At 35.8% G+C, this 18928-nt stretch overlaps 2 protein-coding genes across 3 annotated transcripts; one reads left to right on the top strand and one right to left on the bottom strand.

The window, feature by feature from the left end:
* Positions 1-1479: 1479 nt before the first annotated feature.
* LOC104887608 (cysteine proteinase inhibitor 6) lies at positions 1480-4723 on the top strand. Of its 2 annotated transcripts, none has more exons than XM_048638220.2 (4): positions 1480-1821; positions 2433-2652; positions 3566-3708; positions 4339-4723. In XM_048638220.2, the coding sequence occupies exons 1-4, from the start codon at positions 1576-1578 to the stop codon at positions 4489-4491; spliced, it is 762 nt and encodes a 253-aa protein (XP_048494177.1). In that variant the 5' UTR covers positions 1480-1575; the 3' UTR covers positions 4492-4723. The 2 variants fall into 2 exon arrangements, with proteins under 2 accessions (XP_048494177.1, XP_048494176.1); XM_048638219.2 differs by having other exon boundaries at positions 1483-1821; positions 3563-3708.
* A 5066-nt stretch (positions 4724-9789) lies between these two features.
* On the bottom strand, positions 9790-17131 carry LOC104887609 (uncharacterized). The gene is made up of 6 exons (XM_010672281.4): positions 16795-17131; positions 15105-15177; positions 14904-14997; positions 11112-11228; positions 10941-10998; positions 9790-10522 (listed from the first exon to the last, which is right to left on the bottom strand). Exons 1-6 carry the CDS (start codon positions 16825-16827, stop codon positions 10055-10057), a joined length of 843 nt encoding a protein of 280 aa, XP_010670583.2. The 5' UTR covers positions 16828-17131; the 3' UTR covers positions 9790-10054.
* Between the last annotated feature and the right edge of the window lie 1797 nt (positions 17132-18928).

Genomic DNA, 18928 nt, shown 5'->3' with positions numbered 1-18928 from the left:
TTGTTTATTTATCTTAACCCCTTTCTCTTTCCTACTTTACCCACCTCATACCCCACACAAATAGATCCTCCTTGGTATCTATAGAAACAGTAACAAGGAAGATCTTTAGGAAACGGAGGGAGTAGTATATTAGTGTTTAAGAATACGTTTAAATTTCAAAATTTATATTTTTATACTCATGAAAATTATTTAAGATATTCAATTTTATATTTAAATCCTCATTTTATGATCATGATTAACCTACTTGAATTATTGTATGAATTTGTCAAATTATTATTATTTTTGATTAGTAAATTATTTAATTCAAAAATCTATTAATTTAAAATTTATCGTTTTGAAACAAAATGAACTTGTTAAAAGTTTATTAATATTAAGGTATTTCGTGACTAATATCACTAATATTAATTTTTTATTATTATTAATTTATTTTAGTGATTTAAGTTCGAATTATTATTTAATGAAAACCTAATTACTGAAACTAGTTATGTATTTTCAAAATAATTACAACAACTTCTAACTAAATTTTGATTTATTTATAATGTTAGTTAATTTATTAAGTTTATTTTACTAAAAAGAATTTAATCAAACTCGTTGTTTCAGATTTAATTATTAATCAACTTGTATGTCAATTTGACTCGTGTATGTACTTTTGGATTAAAATATTATTTGAGTTGATATTAAGTTGAATTGGTGATTCCATCAACTTTTATGTCGATTTGACAAGTTTTTGTGATGATTATAAAACTTCATTTTTATACTAAATAAAGTAATTATTAATCAACTTGTATGTCAATTTGTCCGCCGTGGATGTTCCACCCATGGCCCGAACGTCCAGGCGAACGTTCACGGCGGACGTTCACCCACGACCCTAAAAAAATTTCGTCGGGATCCGCGCAACCACAGAAGAGAAGAGGTAGAAGGTAAAGGGGAGGCCCGATTTTCAGGTTTAATGGTGGAGGAAGAAGAAACAAGAGGTTTAATGGTGAGGTATTGAGGAAGAAGAAACTGCAGGTTTAATGGTGGAGGTAGGAGGTTGGGGTATTGAGGAAGAAGAAACAGGTCCTGGGGTAGGGGTTGAAAGAGAAAGAATGAGGTAAGAAGGGTGATTGTTGGGCGGGGTTAAAAATGTAATTTTTTTTTTTTTTTTGCGATTTTAAGTAATTTTCGGGCGAAAATTAGAAGTCCAGATGAAGAAGGGGAGAAAAATCTGAAAATGAAAAAATATTAGTGAAGTGAGTCAAGGGGAGGAGCCGAGGAGAGTGAAAAAAATGCAAGTATGTAAATAGTAAATGCGGTATAAAAATATTATATTGCAGGCGTTACTAGGAAATTATAGGACGTTGTTTAGGAATTAAAAAAATTCAAGACTCTTGGACTATGTGTGCTTTAGCACGTGTCAGACTCTAAAAAACGAACCACGGTGAGTGCAACATAACTTGGCAGAAGAATAAGAGCCCAACACCAAAGTAATTACTCACTACTCACTGAAACAAAGAAAGAAAGAATTCAAAGAAATGTTCTTCTCCTAAACTCTCTTATTTTCGCTTCTTCATTAAGCAAAGAAAAGCGGTTTATATGTCGACTAGATTCTCTTTTCCTCTTTTTACACTGATTTTCTCTCTCCTCGTCTTATTCTCATCTGCTTCTTCTCTCTATCATACCAACAATCAAGGATCAAAAGGGTCTTGTAGCGACTTTGAATCTCAAGAACAATCATCAATGGCAACTCTTGGTGGATTACGCGAATCTCAAGGTGCTTCAAATGATGCTGAAATTGAAAGCCTTGCTCGTTTTGCCGTCGAAGAACACAACAAAAAACAGGTTTCTTTAACTTTTTCTTTATATTTTGTTGGTGCCCATTTCATAGTTTTGCATGATCTTTTCTGGGATTTCGTGGGAACAATCAGGGAAGAAGTCTTAATTTTTTCTGCAATTTTGTAGTTTCCCATTTCATAGTTTTGCATGATTTTAACTGTAATTTTGTGGGTTTATTCTAGAAAGATGTCTACTTTTTTATAGTCTACGAATTTTGTAGTTTCCCATTTGGCCAACATGGTTTTGCATGATATTTTCTGGGATTTTTGGGTTGATTTTCTGGTTTTGAATTTGTGAAGTTAGAAAATGGAAAAATCGTTGGAGAATAAATGTGCTGATTGTTCGTTTGGGTGATTTCTTCATTTTAGAAACTGGGGTTTCATGGTTTCTGCGTGTTTTCAATTCTTTGTTGTTAGTTTTGTTTGATGATGTTTTTGCTTATTGCTTGTATAAAAAGAATCTTTGTTGTTAATTTTTATTAATGTATTCTTTAGCAAGATTGAAAATTACTATGTTATTCTTGCTTCAGTTGGGTTTATGTGAATGAAATCACTTTTACAAGTCTTGTGCAATAGTATATGTATGTCTCACTTTCATTTCTCTTTGTTTGAATGAAGAATGCTTTGCTGGAGTTTGCAAGGGTTGTAAAGGCAAAGGAACAAGTGGTTGCGGGTACTTTGCATCACTTCACCATTGAAGCTATCGAAGCGGGCAAGAAGAAATTGTATGATGCAAAGGTGTGGGTGAAGCCATGGATGAACTTTAAGGAGCTGCAGGAATTCAAACACGCTGATGATTCCCCTTCAATCACTCCTTCAGACCTTGGTGCTATTAAAGGTAATGGTGATACCTTGTATGAAGGTTTTCGCTCTTGTCGAAAACAATTCGTGGTGTTGGAATTACATCCCCCTAGATCTCGACATATTTGCATAGTGGTTGTTTGGACATGGAAATTGCAAATTGTTGAATTTCCATTAAGGGTCCGTTTGATTCAACTTATTTTGTCTTATCTTATTTGATTTTATTTTATCTTATAAGATCTTAAATAAGTTAAAATAAGTTGAATAGAACAAGGCTAAATGTTGTCCTGGGTTCATTCCGGAAATAAGCTTGTGTAGTTTAGTTTATAAACAGTTTGAGACTGACTATCCTACACTGCTCGTATATGTTCTGCCTTTTCTGGTAGACATTATTGTGAGTTTGTTTTGCCTGTCCTCTATGAGTTATGTCATAGATATGATTCCTCAGTGAGGTTTCAAGCTTAAATGTGTAATGGCTGTCCATCTGCATTTCTTACTGCTATGCTTATCGTGCTTAACGGGAGTTACTTGTCAATATAAGATTTATGATTGAACGGGATCATGTACATGTATAATGCTTCGTCCTTAAGTTAGCATTTGCTATTGGTCTTGATTGTTTGGTTCTCGTTCTGTTAATTTAAAAGATGAAAAAATTCTGCTATTTTGTGTACTGTATGAGCAGCTTTTTGGTGAATTACATTAGGCAGGTGAAGATGAATAACTTGTGCTCAAACAGATGATTGCATCATGCTTTATTTACTTGAATCATTGAACTGATAGATTTTGGTATATTTTACAAAGTACTTTTCATAAATGAATTTTGCAATTTGCTCTGAATTCTATGCCTTAGTTTAATGGAGTTCTATGATTTGACTTAGGAATCTCTGATTGTTATAGAACTGCATGTTTTTGAGCTTGATGAGACTAAATTGTGTTTACTTACTCAGAAGGGCATGCTCCAGGATGGAAAGAAGTGCCTGTCCATGACCCTGAAGTGCAAAATGCTGCAAATCATGCTCTTAAGACCATACAGCAAAGATCCAACTCTTTATTCCCTTATGAATTGCAAGAAGTTGCTCATGCAAAAGCTGAGGTTTGTATTCCTGTTCATTACTTTACCTGTTGTTATTACTGAATTTTAAGATAACTTGCCTTTTTCTTACCCTTAGGTTGCGTTCTCTTGAACTACAAAAAATTATAAGTTTCATGGTAAGTAGATTCCAATCAGCTCAAAAATGTTCCAATAAGTTGTGAATATAAAGCTTCAGAGAGTTCCACTAAGTTATGAAAATGAGCTTCGCGAAGTTGCAGTAAGTTTAGTTTAGATAAATTTAGCAATTTCCACGTGAAGTTTGTGCACGAAAACCATACTCCTTCAGTCTTTTAAAGGTATAGGCCATTGATTTGAGGAAATTATTGACGGAACCTAGCTCAAATTCTTTCTTATTTTTCTGTTTTTTTTTTTTTCCGGTTTGGTACTAATACACTTGTCCTCTACTTTGTAAAGATGATTATACTAGTGTAGCCTTTGTCTGCTAACATGGGCGAGTTCATATTTGAAGTTACTGAAATTTAGGAAGGGGACTTGAATCGAAATGTGGTACTATATTATTTTGGAGTGGAGGGAGTAGATTTTCGAAAGGTGTTTGAATTTTGCACCTACTCATTTTTATAGGTCTTGGAAGAGATTTTCTACCTCTGATCTCAATTGTTTACATGACAGGTTGTGGAAGACACTGCTAAGTTTAACCTACACCTCAAAGTGAAAAGAGGAAACAAGGAGGAGATTTTCAATGTCGAGGTGCACAAAAACAATGAAGGCAACTATAACCTTAATCAGATGAACAGCATTGAGCCTGAGTTTGAGAAGAAGTAATTTGGGTGCTGAAATCCTTGTTTGTAGGATTTTTCTGACGGTTAGTTGGGGAGTAAGTAGTAAGTAGTAAGTACAGCTGACTTGGTTGTGAGCATAATAACCACCTTTACCTTGTGATAGTTGCACTGTTATATCTTTTATGTTGGATTTTGCTTGTGTAAAACAGATTGTTCTCTTGATCGTTTTTCTTCTGTAATTGATATGAATGTGGATGTACTTTAGTTGAGTTTTATGGAAAACTAAGAATCTTGAAAGAAAGACTGGATCTTTAGGGTTTTCTTTAAGTATTAAGGATAGAACAATTCGATCAAACACAAAGTAACTCACGAATTGGGTCTTGATTCACTCTCAAACACAAAGTAATTAAGCAATCAATCTTAAATCTCAAACACAAAGTAATTGATTCAAGGTTTGGAAATCACAAAGAAGTCCGAAAATTTTCACAAAGAAAATTAAAACTCTAATCTCATCAATCTGTAAATTATTCGACTACATGACTCCATATTTATACTACTTTAATTACCCTAATCCTAGTAGGAAACAAATATCCTACTCCTACTAGTAGACATAAACCAACTCCTAATAGGCTTAGGACAAGTCCCTAAGTCCTAGACTCCCTAGACTCCTTGAATCATGTAAAATCCATCGTTTTAAGAACGTGGGCAAAACCATGATTCCTAATACAACTATAACTAGGAAAGCAATAAAGATATCAGTCCTAATAGAACTAGGACACTATGTATGAATCCTAACAGAACTAGGATTCCTGGACAGTGGCTGGCTCAGTGGCTGGCACTGTGGCTCAGTGGCTGGCACTGTCTTGCGAACTTGATGCTTCTCATACGCATCATACTCCCCCTCTTAAGAAGAACTTGCCCTCAAGTTCCATTTATGCATGGAACCAAATCACAAACATTAAGTGAAACACAACATCCCTTGCCAAGTAGCACTTGATATGTGTCGAAATTCTCATGATGCACAATTTGGAAGGGTCCTTCATCCACCGGTTCTTCCTTCCCCTTTGAGTCGTAATATAGCTTTTGGGCAGCGAGGGAAAGCCATACATGATCCCCAACACTAAATGGTGCCTTTCGACGAAGTTGAAGTAGACGGTCTTGCTTTCTAACCTTTCTCTCCTTCTTTGTCATCTCTTTTGAATCAACAGTAGAAATGAAGCACGAACTAGTTGGTGAGGAAGTACTACTCAACCCTTTTCCCTTAACTTTAGTAGCACTCGAAAGCTTTGGAGGTAATGGAGCCAAGTGAATCTTCTTGTTCCCCACTCGCACAGTATAAACATTGCTTTCACCTTCATGACTAACCTTGCGATCAAATTGCCATGGCCTACCAAGGAGTATATGTGAAGCACTCATTGGTAGTATATCACACCATAGTTCATCCGAATAGCCACCAATAGAGAAAGCAACTAGTGCTTGCCTTTTCACGCTTAAACCTGCCGTATCATTCAACCACTTAATCTGGTAAGGACATGGATGTTCCCTTGTAGGCAATTGCAACTTATCTACCATAACAGATGAAGCTATATTTGCACACGAGCCACTATCAATGATCATATCACATGTCTTATCCTTCACCCTACATCTCGTATGAAACAGATTTTCCCTTTGTTCTCGATTTGGTGAAGACTCAACATGCAACACTCTCCTAATTACTCCCAAAAAATTTATATCATCTTCAGGATATGCGTTCTCCTCTTCTTCATCTTCTAAAGGTGTCAGCTCTCCTTGTTCTTCTAAGGCAGTAGCTTCATTGTATTGGATGATAGTCAAGGTGTGTCTATTGGGACACTCACTCGCAATATGTCCTCTTCCTCGGCACTTATAGCACATCCTCTTGTCTAAGTACTCTTGTTTAGGCAAAAACACCTTCGGTTTATCTCCATTCTTCTTTTCTATATTTGAATTAGAATTACCCTTGAAATTGCTCCCTTGAGAACCCTCCTCTAACCCATATTGTTGTGAACTTTGAAAAGATTTATAATTATGCTTGGGCTTCTCCTCCTTCACTTGTTTCTCATACTTTTCTGCTAGTTTGCAAGCTTCATCAAAAGTGAAAAATTGAGAAGTATCGACCTTTGCAGCAATGTTCTTAGCAAGCCCCTTGATATATCTAGCAATTTTCAACTCCTCTCGTTCTTGCATGTTACAAATCATAGAAAGTTTTTCAAATTCCCTAGTGTATTCAGCAACACTAAGGTTGTCTTGCATTAAACAAGTGAGCTTAATGTATTGGTCTTGCTCATAAGACCTAGGTAAGAACCGTTTCTTCATCCTTCTCTTCAAGTCCTCCCATGAAGTGAGTCTTTGATCTTCCCTTCGAAGTTCCATAACCAAACTCTCAAACCATAAAGAAGCATACTTTGTGAGTTTTAAGGTAGCCACCTTGAACCTTTTTTGATCATCATACTCCTTGTAGTCAAAAACTCGATCAAGCCTTCTAACCCAATCTTGGAAAATTTCTGGATCAACATCTCCACTAAACTCCGGCAAATCAAGTTTCAAACTTCGATCTTCTTCATAAACCCTATTTCTCACACTTGGTTGTCTAACCGAATGCTCTGATTGATCATCATGATCAGATTCATACAAAACATCATTCGGATCCTTCCTCCGACGCACCATGTTTGCAAGGATAGTGATTCTTTGATCAGCTTGTTGCTGACGCTCTTCTTGCTCTTGATTGCTCTTAGTAAGTTCATCAAAACGAGCATCAATCTTAGCAAAATTAGCATTGATATCACGTAGAGTCTTAGCCCAATCTTCTCCACCTGCCATCTCGATCCCCACGCAAGAAATATGCAGCAAGAAATTGAAGGAAAGCAAATAACAGCCCCGTAAACTTGCTCCCCAAGGAAAAAATCACAGGCGTATCAAAATAACTCCAAATTCAATGAAATTTTGTCAGGATCTAGTCCTATATGTTTTCAGCACTCGACCAAAATTTCACTCAAAAATTCCAAGTATATCAACCACAACAACAGATTTATCACAACCGTGCCAGATTCAATCGAAAACAGACCAATGAACAAAAACCATCCCGAAACTATACGAAACGATCTTCAATTGTTATGAAATTTTAGGACAGTAAACTAGACATGTAGTAGTCCAGTTTAGGCTTAAAAATAACCCAAAAATTCGTTTCCAACTAGGAGAACCAAAAAAAACAAAACGCACCTGGAAACGGTTTGAATCTGGATGAACAAACTGCAAGTTTACTTGAATTTTTTTCGACCAGCTCTGATACCACTTTGATATGAATGTGGATGTACTTTAGTTGAGTTTTATGGAAAACTAAGAATCTTGAAAGAAAGACTGGATCTTTAGGGTTTTCTTTAAGTATTAAGGATAGAACAATTCGATCAAAACAAAGTAACTCACGAATTGGGTCTTGATTCACTCTCAAACACAAAGTAATTAAGCAATCAATCTTAAATCTCAAACACAAAGTAATTGATTCAAGGTTTGGAAATCACAAAGAAGTCCGAAAATTTTCACAAAGAAAATTAAAACTCTAATCTCATCAATCTGTAAATTATTCGACTACATGACTCCATATTTATACTACTTTAATTACCCTAATCCTAGTAGGAAAACAAATATCCTACTCCTACTAGTAGACATAAACCAACTCCTAATAGGCTTAGGACAAGTCCCTAAGTCCTAGACTCCCTAGACTCCTTGAATCATGTAAAATCCATCGTTTTAAGAACGTAGGCAAAACCATGATTCCTAATACAACTATAACTAGGAAAGCAATAAAGATATCAGTCCTAACAGAACTAGGACACTATGTATGAATCCTAACAGAACTAGGATTCCTGGACAGTGGCTGGCTCAGTGGCTGGCACTGTGGCTCAGTGGCTGGCACTGTCTTGCGAACTTGATGCTTCTCATACGCATCAGTAATATATCCCCTCTCCCTTTATATAAATACAAACTTTCGTATAAGACAGGCCACAATTTGAACAAATGGTGTGGCCAGCTAATAAAAGGCCCAAGCTAGGCTTTATAATGAAGCCCTCGTTTCCTAAAAAAAAAAGCCCAAGCGTGAATTTGTTTTCAGAGGGGTTACTTTTCGTAATAGGAATTACTTTCGAATTTGTTTTTAGAGGGGTTATTTTTCATAATAGGGACTATTGTTGTTGAATTTATGTTTTTTTCTTCAAATTTTTAGGTGTTACTTTTAGTGAAACTAAGGGTTACTTTTTCGAATGCTAAGCAGTAACTTTACAAAAATTGGGGATTATTTTTTGTAATGGTAAAAGGTTATTTTTACTGAAAGTATGAGTTACGTTTGTAATTATATAGGGTTATTTCTATGATAAATAGGGGTTATTTTTATTGAAATTATGGGTGATTTTTCAAATGTTAATGGTCAAATGTTTTGTAATGTTGAAGGGTTATTTTTTAGTGAAAGTAAGAGTTACTTTTTGTATTATAAAAAGTACTTTATACAAACACCAAATCATTTTTTAATCTTCCTTCCCTCTCTTCGATCAAACATGGAACCACCATGGCTTCCTCCTCCCCGTTACCACCACAACCATCGACTCAAACAATCAACCACCATCCTTTTAACTCCAACAGATTGCTGCAAATTAAACCCATTAAGAGAAAAGAACATAATAGAAACCATCTTTATATCCAATTGAATTATTAAGAGTGCTTGGAAACATTATCGTCAAAGTGTGGGATCAAAATTAACCCAATTGAATTTTAATTTTATAAGAAAAGAAATTATAAAAATTTGTAGGTAACTTATTACATAAATCGACTACTCTCCCTACTAAAATACTTACGATTTATTTTGCATCCATAATATATTGTTTTGGTCCCGCTATTACTTACGATTATTACAACTGCACCAAACAGAGAAAGGACAGCAACTATAAGGCTCACATGAACTATCACTCAATAGTGATTAGACATGAACAAATGTTCTCTAGCAGAGATTCCATGCTTCATTCCATTGACATAATTATCTGAAGTTTGGAAACCACTAGTGAAATAAACTGCAAACTTTGATACTCGTCGGGTTATGGTGGTGGATAAAATCCCCACTCATACAAGTCTGGCGAAGTCCTATTAGTCCTAACGTGCTCGTAAGCCTGAAGCCTAATCCTCTCCATATCCTTTCCCTATAGAAGGTCCAGTTCTTTGATGGACAGTCGATAATCTGTAGACGGGAACGAGGAAAAGAAATGGAGAGAATCCTAATTCCGTGTTCATGAAGTTGCCAACATTTGAAGCATCGGTCGTGTAAAATTGTACGCCAAACTTAGATAAAAAGGAAGAAAATGTTATATGATGAGACTGCGCATTGTGACATCCAACTATGTTAAATACTTCTGCAATTAAAGATGACAATAACAATGCAAGCCATACTTCCTACTTAAAAAAACCTAAAGATAATAAATTATACAGATCAGGCGGAAACCATAAATTGAAGAAATCTAGTATCTTTCTTTCCCCCAATGGAACAGGTCTCCGCTTTCATCTACTTTTGTCCTACCTTCTCTCTCCTACATTCAGACTTCTGCAAGCTACTCTTCATCGTAGTCCTCGTCGTCTTCTATTCTCGAGTTAAATTGGGCTATCTGATGTGGATCGATGGCCATCCCATCGACTTCAGAGACCAACTCCTCATTCTTACTTTCAGGAGCTGGATCAGCTGATGCAACAGCAGCATTTTCTGCTGTTGTTACTGTGGGTCCAATATCCTGGTTTTCAGCCACAGCAGCATTTAAATCGAAATTCCGAATTGCTGCATCCCCGCCATCGCCTACAACTGGACTCTCCTTCATAGGATCTGGCTTATTTGGATCATCGTCTGTGTTGGGTACTTGGATAGGGCTAGGCTTGTTGATGGGTTCGAAAGATGTTGATGGTTCGGCTTCCATTTCGTGGTGAGAGGGTGGGTCCCTTTCTAGTGGCGGTCTTCCCCGTCCACGACCCCTCCCTCGGCCTCGCCCTCTTCCTCTACCACTGCTACTGGCATGGGTTATTTCTTGCTGCATTGCATTAACATGGACTTTTACTCCACAGAACATTATAAATTGAGACTAAACCACCCTTCCCTCACCCCCGGATCCCAGAAAAGAGAAAAAAGGGAAAAGCAATAATGTATATATGCATGCATGTATATATTATGTAACACGGAAATGGATGGGATTTCCGAAACGAAGAAACCTCATGTCCCAGCCATTTGCAAGCTTCATGAGCACAGCAGGGGCTGGATTTTCAGAAACAAGCAAACCTCGGCTCCAGTTTTCGTGCTTCATAATGTATATATATTTACAATAATAAGCATATATATAAGTCTTCAACTGGCAGATATCATCCGTTCAACAGGAATAAGATGCCTTGCCATGTTGCAGACTCTTGCCACAAGGCTTAGAAAACCAAGAAAGGGTTATGCAAGTATCTCACCATCCTGCTTTTCTTCGAGTCTTCATCACTGTCATGGTACTCGTCAACAGCAGATTTTCTGGCGAAGGAAAAGAAAGTTTGATTTGTTATTTCTTCCAAATATTCTAAGAGTTCTAAAAGAAATAAAAAATCACAAAAGCCATCAAACAGCAATTGCACATTTGCACTAACCTTCTCTTTGGAGCAGTTCGATCATCTGCATTAGCATCAGAATTACCATAATCAGGAACTTTGCTCACGACATCCTTCAGAAAATCAAACATGCTGAAGCTATGAATGCAATTTTTTCTGCATGCATTCATTAGAAAAGAATCAGTAGCCGAACGAGGTGAAAAAGGGTACCCATGGCTTTGGCCTAGACCATTAGTTCAAGGTCTCAATCAGCTGGCAAGTTACACCACCAAAACATATTGAAAAGATAGTAACCCGCCCCCCCCCCCCTAGATAGTAATAACTGCACTGTGACGGCAAAACAATAACACGGGGGTTCTTCCAAGAATAGTTGATCTGGTTTAGTGTATAGGCCTCCTAATGGATAGGAGATTTCACTAGATTGTCTACAAGTCGATCCGATTTATCGGAAGATCGTTTTAAATCTATGAGCTTGTTGAAGCATATGAAGAACCTACCAATTGTCATTTCTAAAACACCCTCGACCTTGCAAGAGGGATCTACCATAAACATGTGCACAAATATGTCAAGAGTTTGTACATGTGAATATGCTAAAAGCCCAGGATACTGAGATAGAGCTTACAGTAACGAAGTTCACAAGTCCCCAACTGAAGATTCTAAATTTGGGCAATACTTTTCAATCAATCAGTTGGCGTGTTCATTGTACTCATCTGACACAGGGAACTCGTTTTACATAAAAAGAACTCTTTGAGAGACATAGAAACACTGATTTTGACAACACAAATGAGTAATGACCATCTCACCACCTACCATCACATGCAAGGACCATCAACAGTTGCCTATCACCGCCCGACAATGTCCCACATCATACAATATATAGGGAAATGTTATTAAGTACGAATGCAAAAAAAACCTACAAAAAAAGGCCTTGAGGTGTCTCTTCTAGTCAAGTAAATACATTGAGAAGATTACCCTTGCATTAAATTTTAAAAAGTCAAAAGAGGAGAGACTACACATCAGGGATGGCATTAAAATTTAAGAAAGACCAGATAGATATTTTGATTTTAAAAAATGAACTTATAACCAAACACCAACCATTAGCTTCATAGACTTAGCATGTAGAAAATTCCACCCTAAACTAACACTATCATCCCTTACTTGAATCCCAACTGATCGTTGGTCCATCATCCTTGATTGTTTTTATGAACAACTTTCAGTAAAGTGCCAGCAAGGATCGGCAGCTGCAGCATAAATCTATTAGTCTGTTATTTATAAGATACATGCATTATCGTCTAGACTAACCTGACAGGCTAGAAGTTGTACAAGTTTTATGAATTGCTCATACACCTTTCACAGCTAGTTCTTTTTATATTTGGCTATCCATATTTCATTAAGTTCTTTAGTACTCCTTCTGGTTGTTATTAGTTTACCCACTTTCCTTATTGGATCGCCATTTATTAGTTTACCCACTTTTTTTCTGTTTTTGGAATGGTTTTACCAATTTTATATTATCATCTTTACAATAAAGTTTACTCTCTATCCTTCTCACTCTACTTCTCTTGGCCCACAACATTAACTTTAATACAATATGCAATAAATTAATACTTTCTCTTCCCTTCAATGAACCACATACCTAGTTCTCCTAAAACTTTCCAAAGAAGTGGGTGAGCTAATAAATACTTGACGGAGTAGTTGTGTAAAGCAATAAAGGGTAAGCCCATAAGGTTGCAAGACCTATACCGAGTATTTACGTGGAACCATCAAAAGGACCGCATTTACAATCTCCATAGGGCAAGAAGATCATTGTATTAACAAAGGAAAATAAAGGCAAAATATCTTTAAGATTCATGTTTTAAATCAGCATCACCCAGCAAAAGGATCTTATATTGCTAGAGACTACATAATTAAGAGTAATCTGAAGTCTCCAACATTATATTATTTATTAAGATCGATCCCTCAAATTTGATCTATGAAATGGAAAAAAACAATGTACTTCCTTGAGTAACCATGACTTCTGACACAGGTGAAGTGCAGTGGTAAGGTCTCACTCAATCTCAGGGAATGCCTGGGTTAAAGGTTAGAGGAACATCCAGAGGGTGGAGGGGGGAGATTTGGGAAGGGCAGGACATCAACACCATGTGGTACTACTCTGAGTTCGAGGACCAAGTGTAAGTCACATAATTAATCCTTAACAAGGACGTCTAACAGGTGCTTGTAATAACTTCAAGTATGACATGACAAATCCAGACCATACAATCACCTAACGCCTTTAATTACACTCAAAACTAGGATACAAAGTGGTTAATTTCATTAAATCATTGCGTTGCGAAAGCAACAGAATTACTATGTTGCAATAAACAAGGAGTAAAGGCTAGATTGTTGAGACAATCAAATTCTTGGATTAAAACAAAAAGAGAAAAGAAAAGGTCTTAAAGAGTATTGAACATGGAACTTGAAGCTGGAGGCGAGGCAAACTACTAGCAGAAATTGGAATAAGAATGTCCCATAGATGAAGAAAGGAGTATAAGGAAGGTGTCAATAATCATATACTACCGCCAATCACCATTCAACATTCTTTGCTAAGCCCCATTCTCATCCTCAACCTCTTCAAAAGTTTCCCTCCAAGTAAGTCCATCAACCATTGGTTTACTATAGTCATAACCTTACTCCCGATCCCTACCCTCCTTTGAATGTTGGATCTTGGGCTGAACTAGAACAAAAAATTGGGCTTGACTTTTTAACTCCTCTCTTTTGTTTTTTTCCACATTAGCACACCTTCACCACTTCGGCTATAACTTTTGATTGGTTGATCATTTGGATCAATCATCAAGTGTAGGAAAGGAAACCTTTCTACTGGTAGCAACTTGATTTCAAGCATTCAATAGCAAGAGAGTTCCAATCTATCAAGCAACCTTCCAGCCGGTTTTCTAGATTGCTTAGTTACATTTGTATTTTCTTTGGTTTGTTTATTACTTCAGGAGGTTTATATGTTTGACTCGTTCAGATTATAAACTGGAACAAAAACATATGTATATTTCATATTAGATATTGACAAGTTATATATGAACTCAAATTTAGTAATAATTTTCCCTACTTGAATTTCGATATAGTACTAGCCCTGATAAACCCCAATTTAGAGAAAATGACATTATGATTTGGATTGGATTCAATGATTCATTTCTTCTAGAACAATCACACTTTTTTTGATTGGTTGCGGAGAAAAACAAAAAGAGATTCATAGAACTTTTCCTGCCAAAAACTAGAGACTTACTTCTCATCCTAGGAGTTAGCAGGTATGATAGAGTCCCCTCTCTGTCTGTCTCTTCAAGTTTTTATGTTGGACCCCATTTTTAGCAAGGCCATCAAGGAATCACTAAGGTCACATCTTGCTCCTTGGAGAAACAGGTAACAAATGGACAGAAAAATGAAAGGAGGACGACAAGGATATTGTAAAAACAATGATTGACAACATTCACAAAGTGGGAAGCAGAAGGGACTCCAACAGTATTTGCATGACCAGTGTAAAACAGCCGAAGTAGTAACTATTGATAGATATATATTCTAAAGCTCAGCAAATCAAATATGTTTACACTTAGCAGACTTCCCTTCACTCAAACATCTAAGATGTTACTAATTTATATGATAACCACCTATAACTTCTAACCTGTGGGCTTGATTTATCTATATATAATAATAATAATTATTATTATAAAAAAAAAGAACATAAAACAGCAATGGACCCAAAGATATTTTACACACCACATAAGAGCCTGAGAATGCCACACATCCATCACTTACAAAAAGGGCAAACAAATCCAGCTTTTAACTTACAGGTGAAGCGAACTCATCGTTTTGGCTCCTCTTTGAAGCGTTATGTCATAGGTACGATCACAAAGGTCTTGCAGAAACAATTCCAATGCCTTAGCTGCAAAGATATATTCAGAGTGTGAGCACAATATCATAAAATCGAGAAAAAAATGAAACCAATTCAAATATTCAGAACTTCAAAAACCAACACAAGATGCTACTCACAAACTAAAACTGGAACTGCCATTGCTATCTTCCCAACATCCTCATCAGCTTGCATGATCTTTTTAATCCGAGCCTGCCAATTCAATCAGAAGTTCAAAACGATCAACAAGGCGATAGTATAATTGATTGAACCATCAATGTCACCCTAGAATAACCATTGCTTATCAATGATTTCATATGGACCCTTAAATGTAAGTGCAATGTTGTGAAGCATCAGAAATCCACAACGTATATTTTGGTGGGCTGCAACTTACAAACAACCATAACAAGCCAAGAGTGCAATAGTGATTTCATATGCCACTTGCAAGACAAGATTTTTATAGATATAGAAGGAATATAGAGCAATAGAACAACAGACCACCAAAGAAAAAAAAAATCTTCGGATAAAAAGATCTGGAGAGAAGGGGAAGCAGAAGAGAATGGGGGATCCATTATCACTTGTTTGGATTTTAGGCTGGGGAAGGAGAGGAAAGCAATATGATGAATCAATTTCCTTCCACCTGCACAGAACTAAATCCTTCCAAAATAAATATATTTCCATCCCTCCCTACCTTTTTGTTCCCCAAAAATGTGTTATCGAACACACAATGAAAGTAGACATTTGTGAACCAAGAAAGTCCAATAATTTTTTCCTAATGCCTTTCCACTAATTAGCCTCAACCTTTGCCTTTTGTGATGTTATTTGGCATTTTGTCCAATACGACTGTTCCTGACCTCGTTTTAGCTTTCAAACTATTTCACAGCAAAATGCACTGATTCTTGTAATAATCTAATGGTTACGAACATTGAGCTTTGTCCATGAAACTAATGCTTTTTCCTCTTCAGCCATCTTCATGAATAAAAAAATTAGTCTAGGCATCACATTAGGATGAAAGTAGAGCCAACTCTAAAACACTGAAAACCAAATTTTCCTGTTAACAGGTAACTGTCTCACACAAACTAGTCGTCGTAACTAAGATATAGATCAACTAATGAAACTATGACCCAGTGACATCAATACCATTTTCCAAATGTCAAATATTGCCAAAAACCAGACCATCAACTGCTATTACAACTTTCTCTATTGCATATAGTCAGTAACTGATATTGGTAAATTCAAAATTCTACTTAAAAATTGTAGCCAATTCACATTAGCTTCTGTAAACAAAAGAAAAGGTCCAATAAACACAAGCGCTGTTACATATTTGGTGGCAAGAAGACAGATGATAAATTTCATCTTCCTGAATCACAAAACTCATTAGAAATTCTCAGCATATCTTTCACTAATTAAAAACCTATTGACTCAAAAGATCCAATCTTTATCATGTCTTCACCTCTCTTTTTCCTCTAATCTATTAAAGATCAATCTAAATAGCACCACAAATTTCAACTTCAGCAAATCTAACATCTTATCTATTTCACACACAAAATGTCAAATTGAACATAACCCAGATCATATTATCAGAAATAAAACATAACCCATCTCAAAAAATCCTCAAATATGATTATCATAACAGTTAAAAGTCTTAAAACAGTAACCCTTTCACAGAAACCACTAAATTTGTAAAAGTAAACAACAATCAAATACAAAACCCACTAAATTAGACAAGTAAAAAGAACACCATAAAAATCAGATCTGGTAACAATTTTGAGGACAGATCAATATTAAATCAATAAAAAAAATTAAAAGGAAGAGGAGAGAGAAACTTACAGCTGGGAAACGAGTATCGAGCTTCTTCCTCATGATTTCTTCAGTATATTTTTTCGTCAAAAAAGACAAAATTTTATAAAATTAAGGGGAAAAAAATAAAAAGAGATCTGCAGACACAGATCAGAAGCATAACAGTCGAATCGATTTAAGCAAATAGGATCGATTAAAAGTATTTACAGAGCTAAAAACGGGACAAAAAACATAAAAACTAAGTAAAAATTGAGGAAGTTAGAATTTGCTTTTGCGAAGGAGAGAAGACGGGAAGAAATTCAGGAAGAAACGACGAATGAATAATTTATTTTTATAAAAATATAATTAAAAATATTAAGGGGCCAAATGCGAAAATATAAAAAGATTGGAAAAAAAGAAGCAAATATTTTTTGAAAGGAAAGATAAATAAAGCCTCTCAAAGTATATAAGAACTTATATGTACGCGATGCATGCATCAATTTACAATAGTGTCTTATATTCACTTAAAATACAAAGTTGAAATGGAAAACAATTCTTAAATTGTTTTTTTTTGTAATTGTTTTATTCTATTAGATCAATAAGGGTAATTTAGTATTTTTAATTGGGACACCATCTCCCTCCCTTCCCTATATAATAATAAACCTCAAGATATTGATTCTCCCATATTTGTTGTACCCCAAATGGCACTATCTTAACAAGATGATGAGTTACATAATTCCCACCTCTTTTCACATTAGACCAAGCAATGGAATTAAAACAAATACTAAACAAAAGAATGTCCTCTAAGACACTATCAAATGCAAATATAAACTACAGCTCTATAAAGCCTAGACACAAGAATCTGGTTGTCCGACTCCAAAATAATGTTATCAAAACCATAGCGCTTGGCATGTTTACTAGCAAAGAGAAGAGCTTTACTTTCCACAATTTCCGAGGGCCACCAAGTTCGAACTCGATGAGTTGACACAGATAATACTTTGCATTTCTCATCACAAGCAACAACCCCCATTTCGATCTACCCACCCCGTGACCAGTGAGGCATCCGAATTGATTTTAACCACACCTAAAAGAGAAGCACACCACATATTAGCACTCGACTTGTGTCGAGGGACAGAGCTCTTGTACACCTTCTGAATGTACGTGTTGTGTTCCATAACCAAGCAATCCACCCGAGCAAGTATCACCTCATTAGGAGTGGTTTTTTTTTCGAACACATTTGCATTTCGTTCCATCCATATGCTCCACATTAAAATCGCAACTTGTTGTATCTTCTTTGCATCCCATTTCTTCCACTCTATCATCGTATCGCATCATCTGATTTATCCCCACATCTCAAAACAACTCCCAACATCCTCTGTCGAGCCATAAGTCTCCAACATGAGGGCAATGAACGAGCGCATGGTGATTGGTTTCCTCAGCAGCAACGCACCAAGAACAATCAACCACCTCTATCATGTGACATGCTTAAGGAAGGCTCTTGTGGGCAAGCTATTCGAACCAAAACCTCAAGAGAAAATGTTTCATGTTAGGAGGGACTTTTATAACCCAAAATTCCATCCACGCACCATGCAGATTCTCTAAATTACCTCCTTTCCAAGCCTATAAGGGAAACGACGAATGAATAATTTATTTTTAAAAAAAATGTTAAAGGGTCAAATGCGAAATTATAGAAATAATTTTTAAATAAGACAATTTAGGGTGCGTTCTCTTCACCTTAATAAATTAAGTTTCAGGTTCAAAATAAGTTCAGTTCAGTTTAGATAAGTTCATATCAGTTCAGATAAGTTTCAATTAGGACAATAAGTTCCAATCAGGTCTAATAAGGTCCAATAAGTTCAAATCAGGTGCAATAAGTTCCAATTAGGTCTAAGCAGGTCCAATAAGTTCCAATAAGGTTCAAATAGTCAATTATCAATAAACATTTGTATTATTGTCCATTATTTTATTATTCATATCACTATTAGTTATTATATTATTATTAGAATTTTAATTAAAGTACCACAATGATTATATCGTATATATACTTGTATTATTGTCTATTATTTTATTATTCATATTACTATTAGTTGATTATTTTATTATTAAATTTTTTAATTAAAGTACCACAATGTATATTATTATACTTGTATTACAATCCGACTTGCGTGGACCCGGTTCACACTAA

Source organism: Beta vulgaris, chromosome 2 (assembly GCF_026745355.1).
Source record: "Beta vulgaris subsp. vulgaris cultivar EL10 chromosome 2, EL10.2, whole genome shotgun sequence".
In the NCBI taxonomy this organism is placed as follows: Eukaryota; Viridiplantae; Streptophyta; class Magnoliopsida; order Caryophyllales; family Amaranthaceae; genus Beta; species Beta vulgaris.
This window is presented reverse-complemented; position numbering and strand designations above follow the sequence as displayed.

Coding starts and splice junctions, on each gene's coding strand:
- LOC104887608 (XM_048638219.2), top strand. CDS start 1,576: ATGTCGACTAGATTCTCTTTTCCTCTTTTTACACTGATTTTCTCTCTC. Junction 1,822..2,432: donor AAGAACACAACAAAAAACAG/GTTTCTTTAACT, acceptor GTTTGAATGAAG/AATGCTTTGCTGGAGTTTGC. Junction 2,653..3,562: donor AGACCTTGGTGCTATTAAAG/GTAATGGTGATA, acceptor TTACTTACTCAG/AAGGGCATGCTCCAGGATGG.
- LOC104887609 (XM_010672281.4), bottom strand. CDS start 16,827: ATGAGGAAGAAGCTCGATACTCGTTTCCCAGCT. Junction 15,178..16,794: donor TCGATACTCGTTTCCCAGCT/GTAAGTTTCTCT, acceptor TTGAATTGGCAG/GCTCGGATTAAAAAGATCAT. Junction 10,999..11,111: donor CGAACTGCTCCAAAGAGAAG/GTTAGTGCAAAT, acceptor TTCCTTCGCCAG/AAAATCTGCTGTTGACGAGT.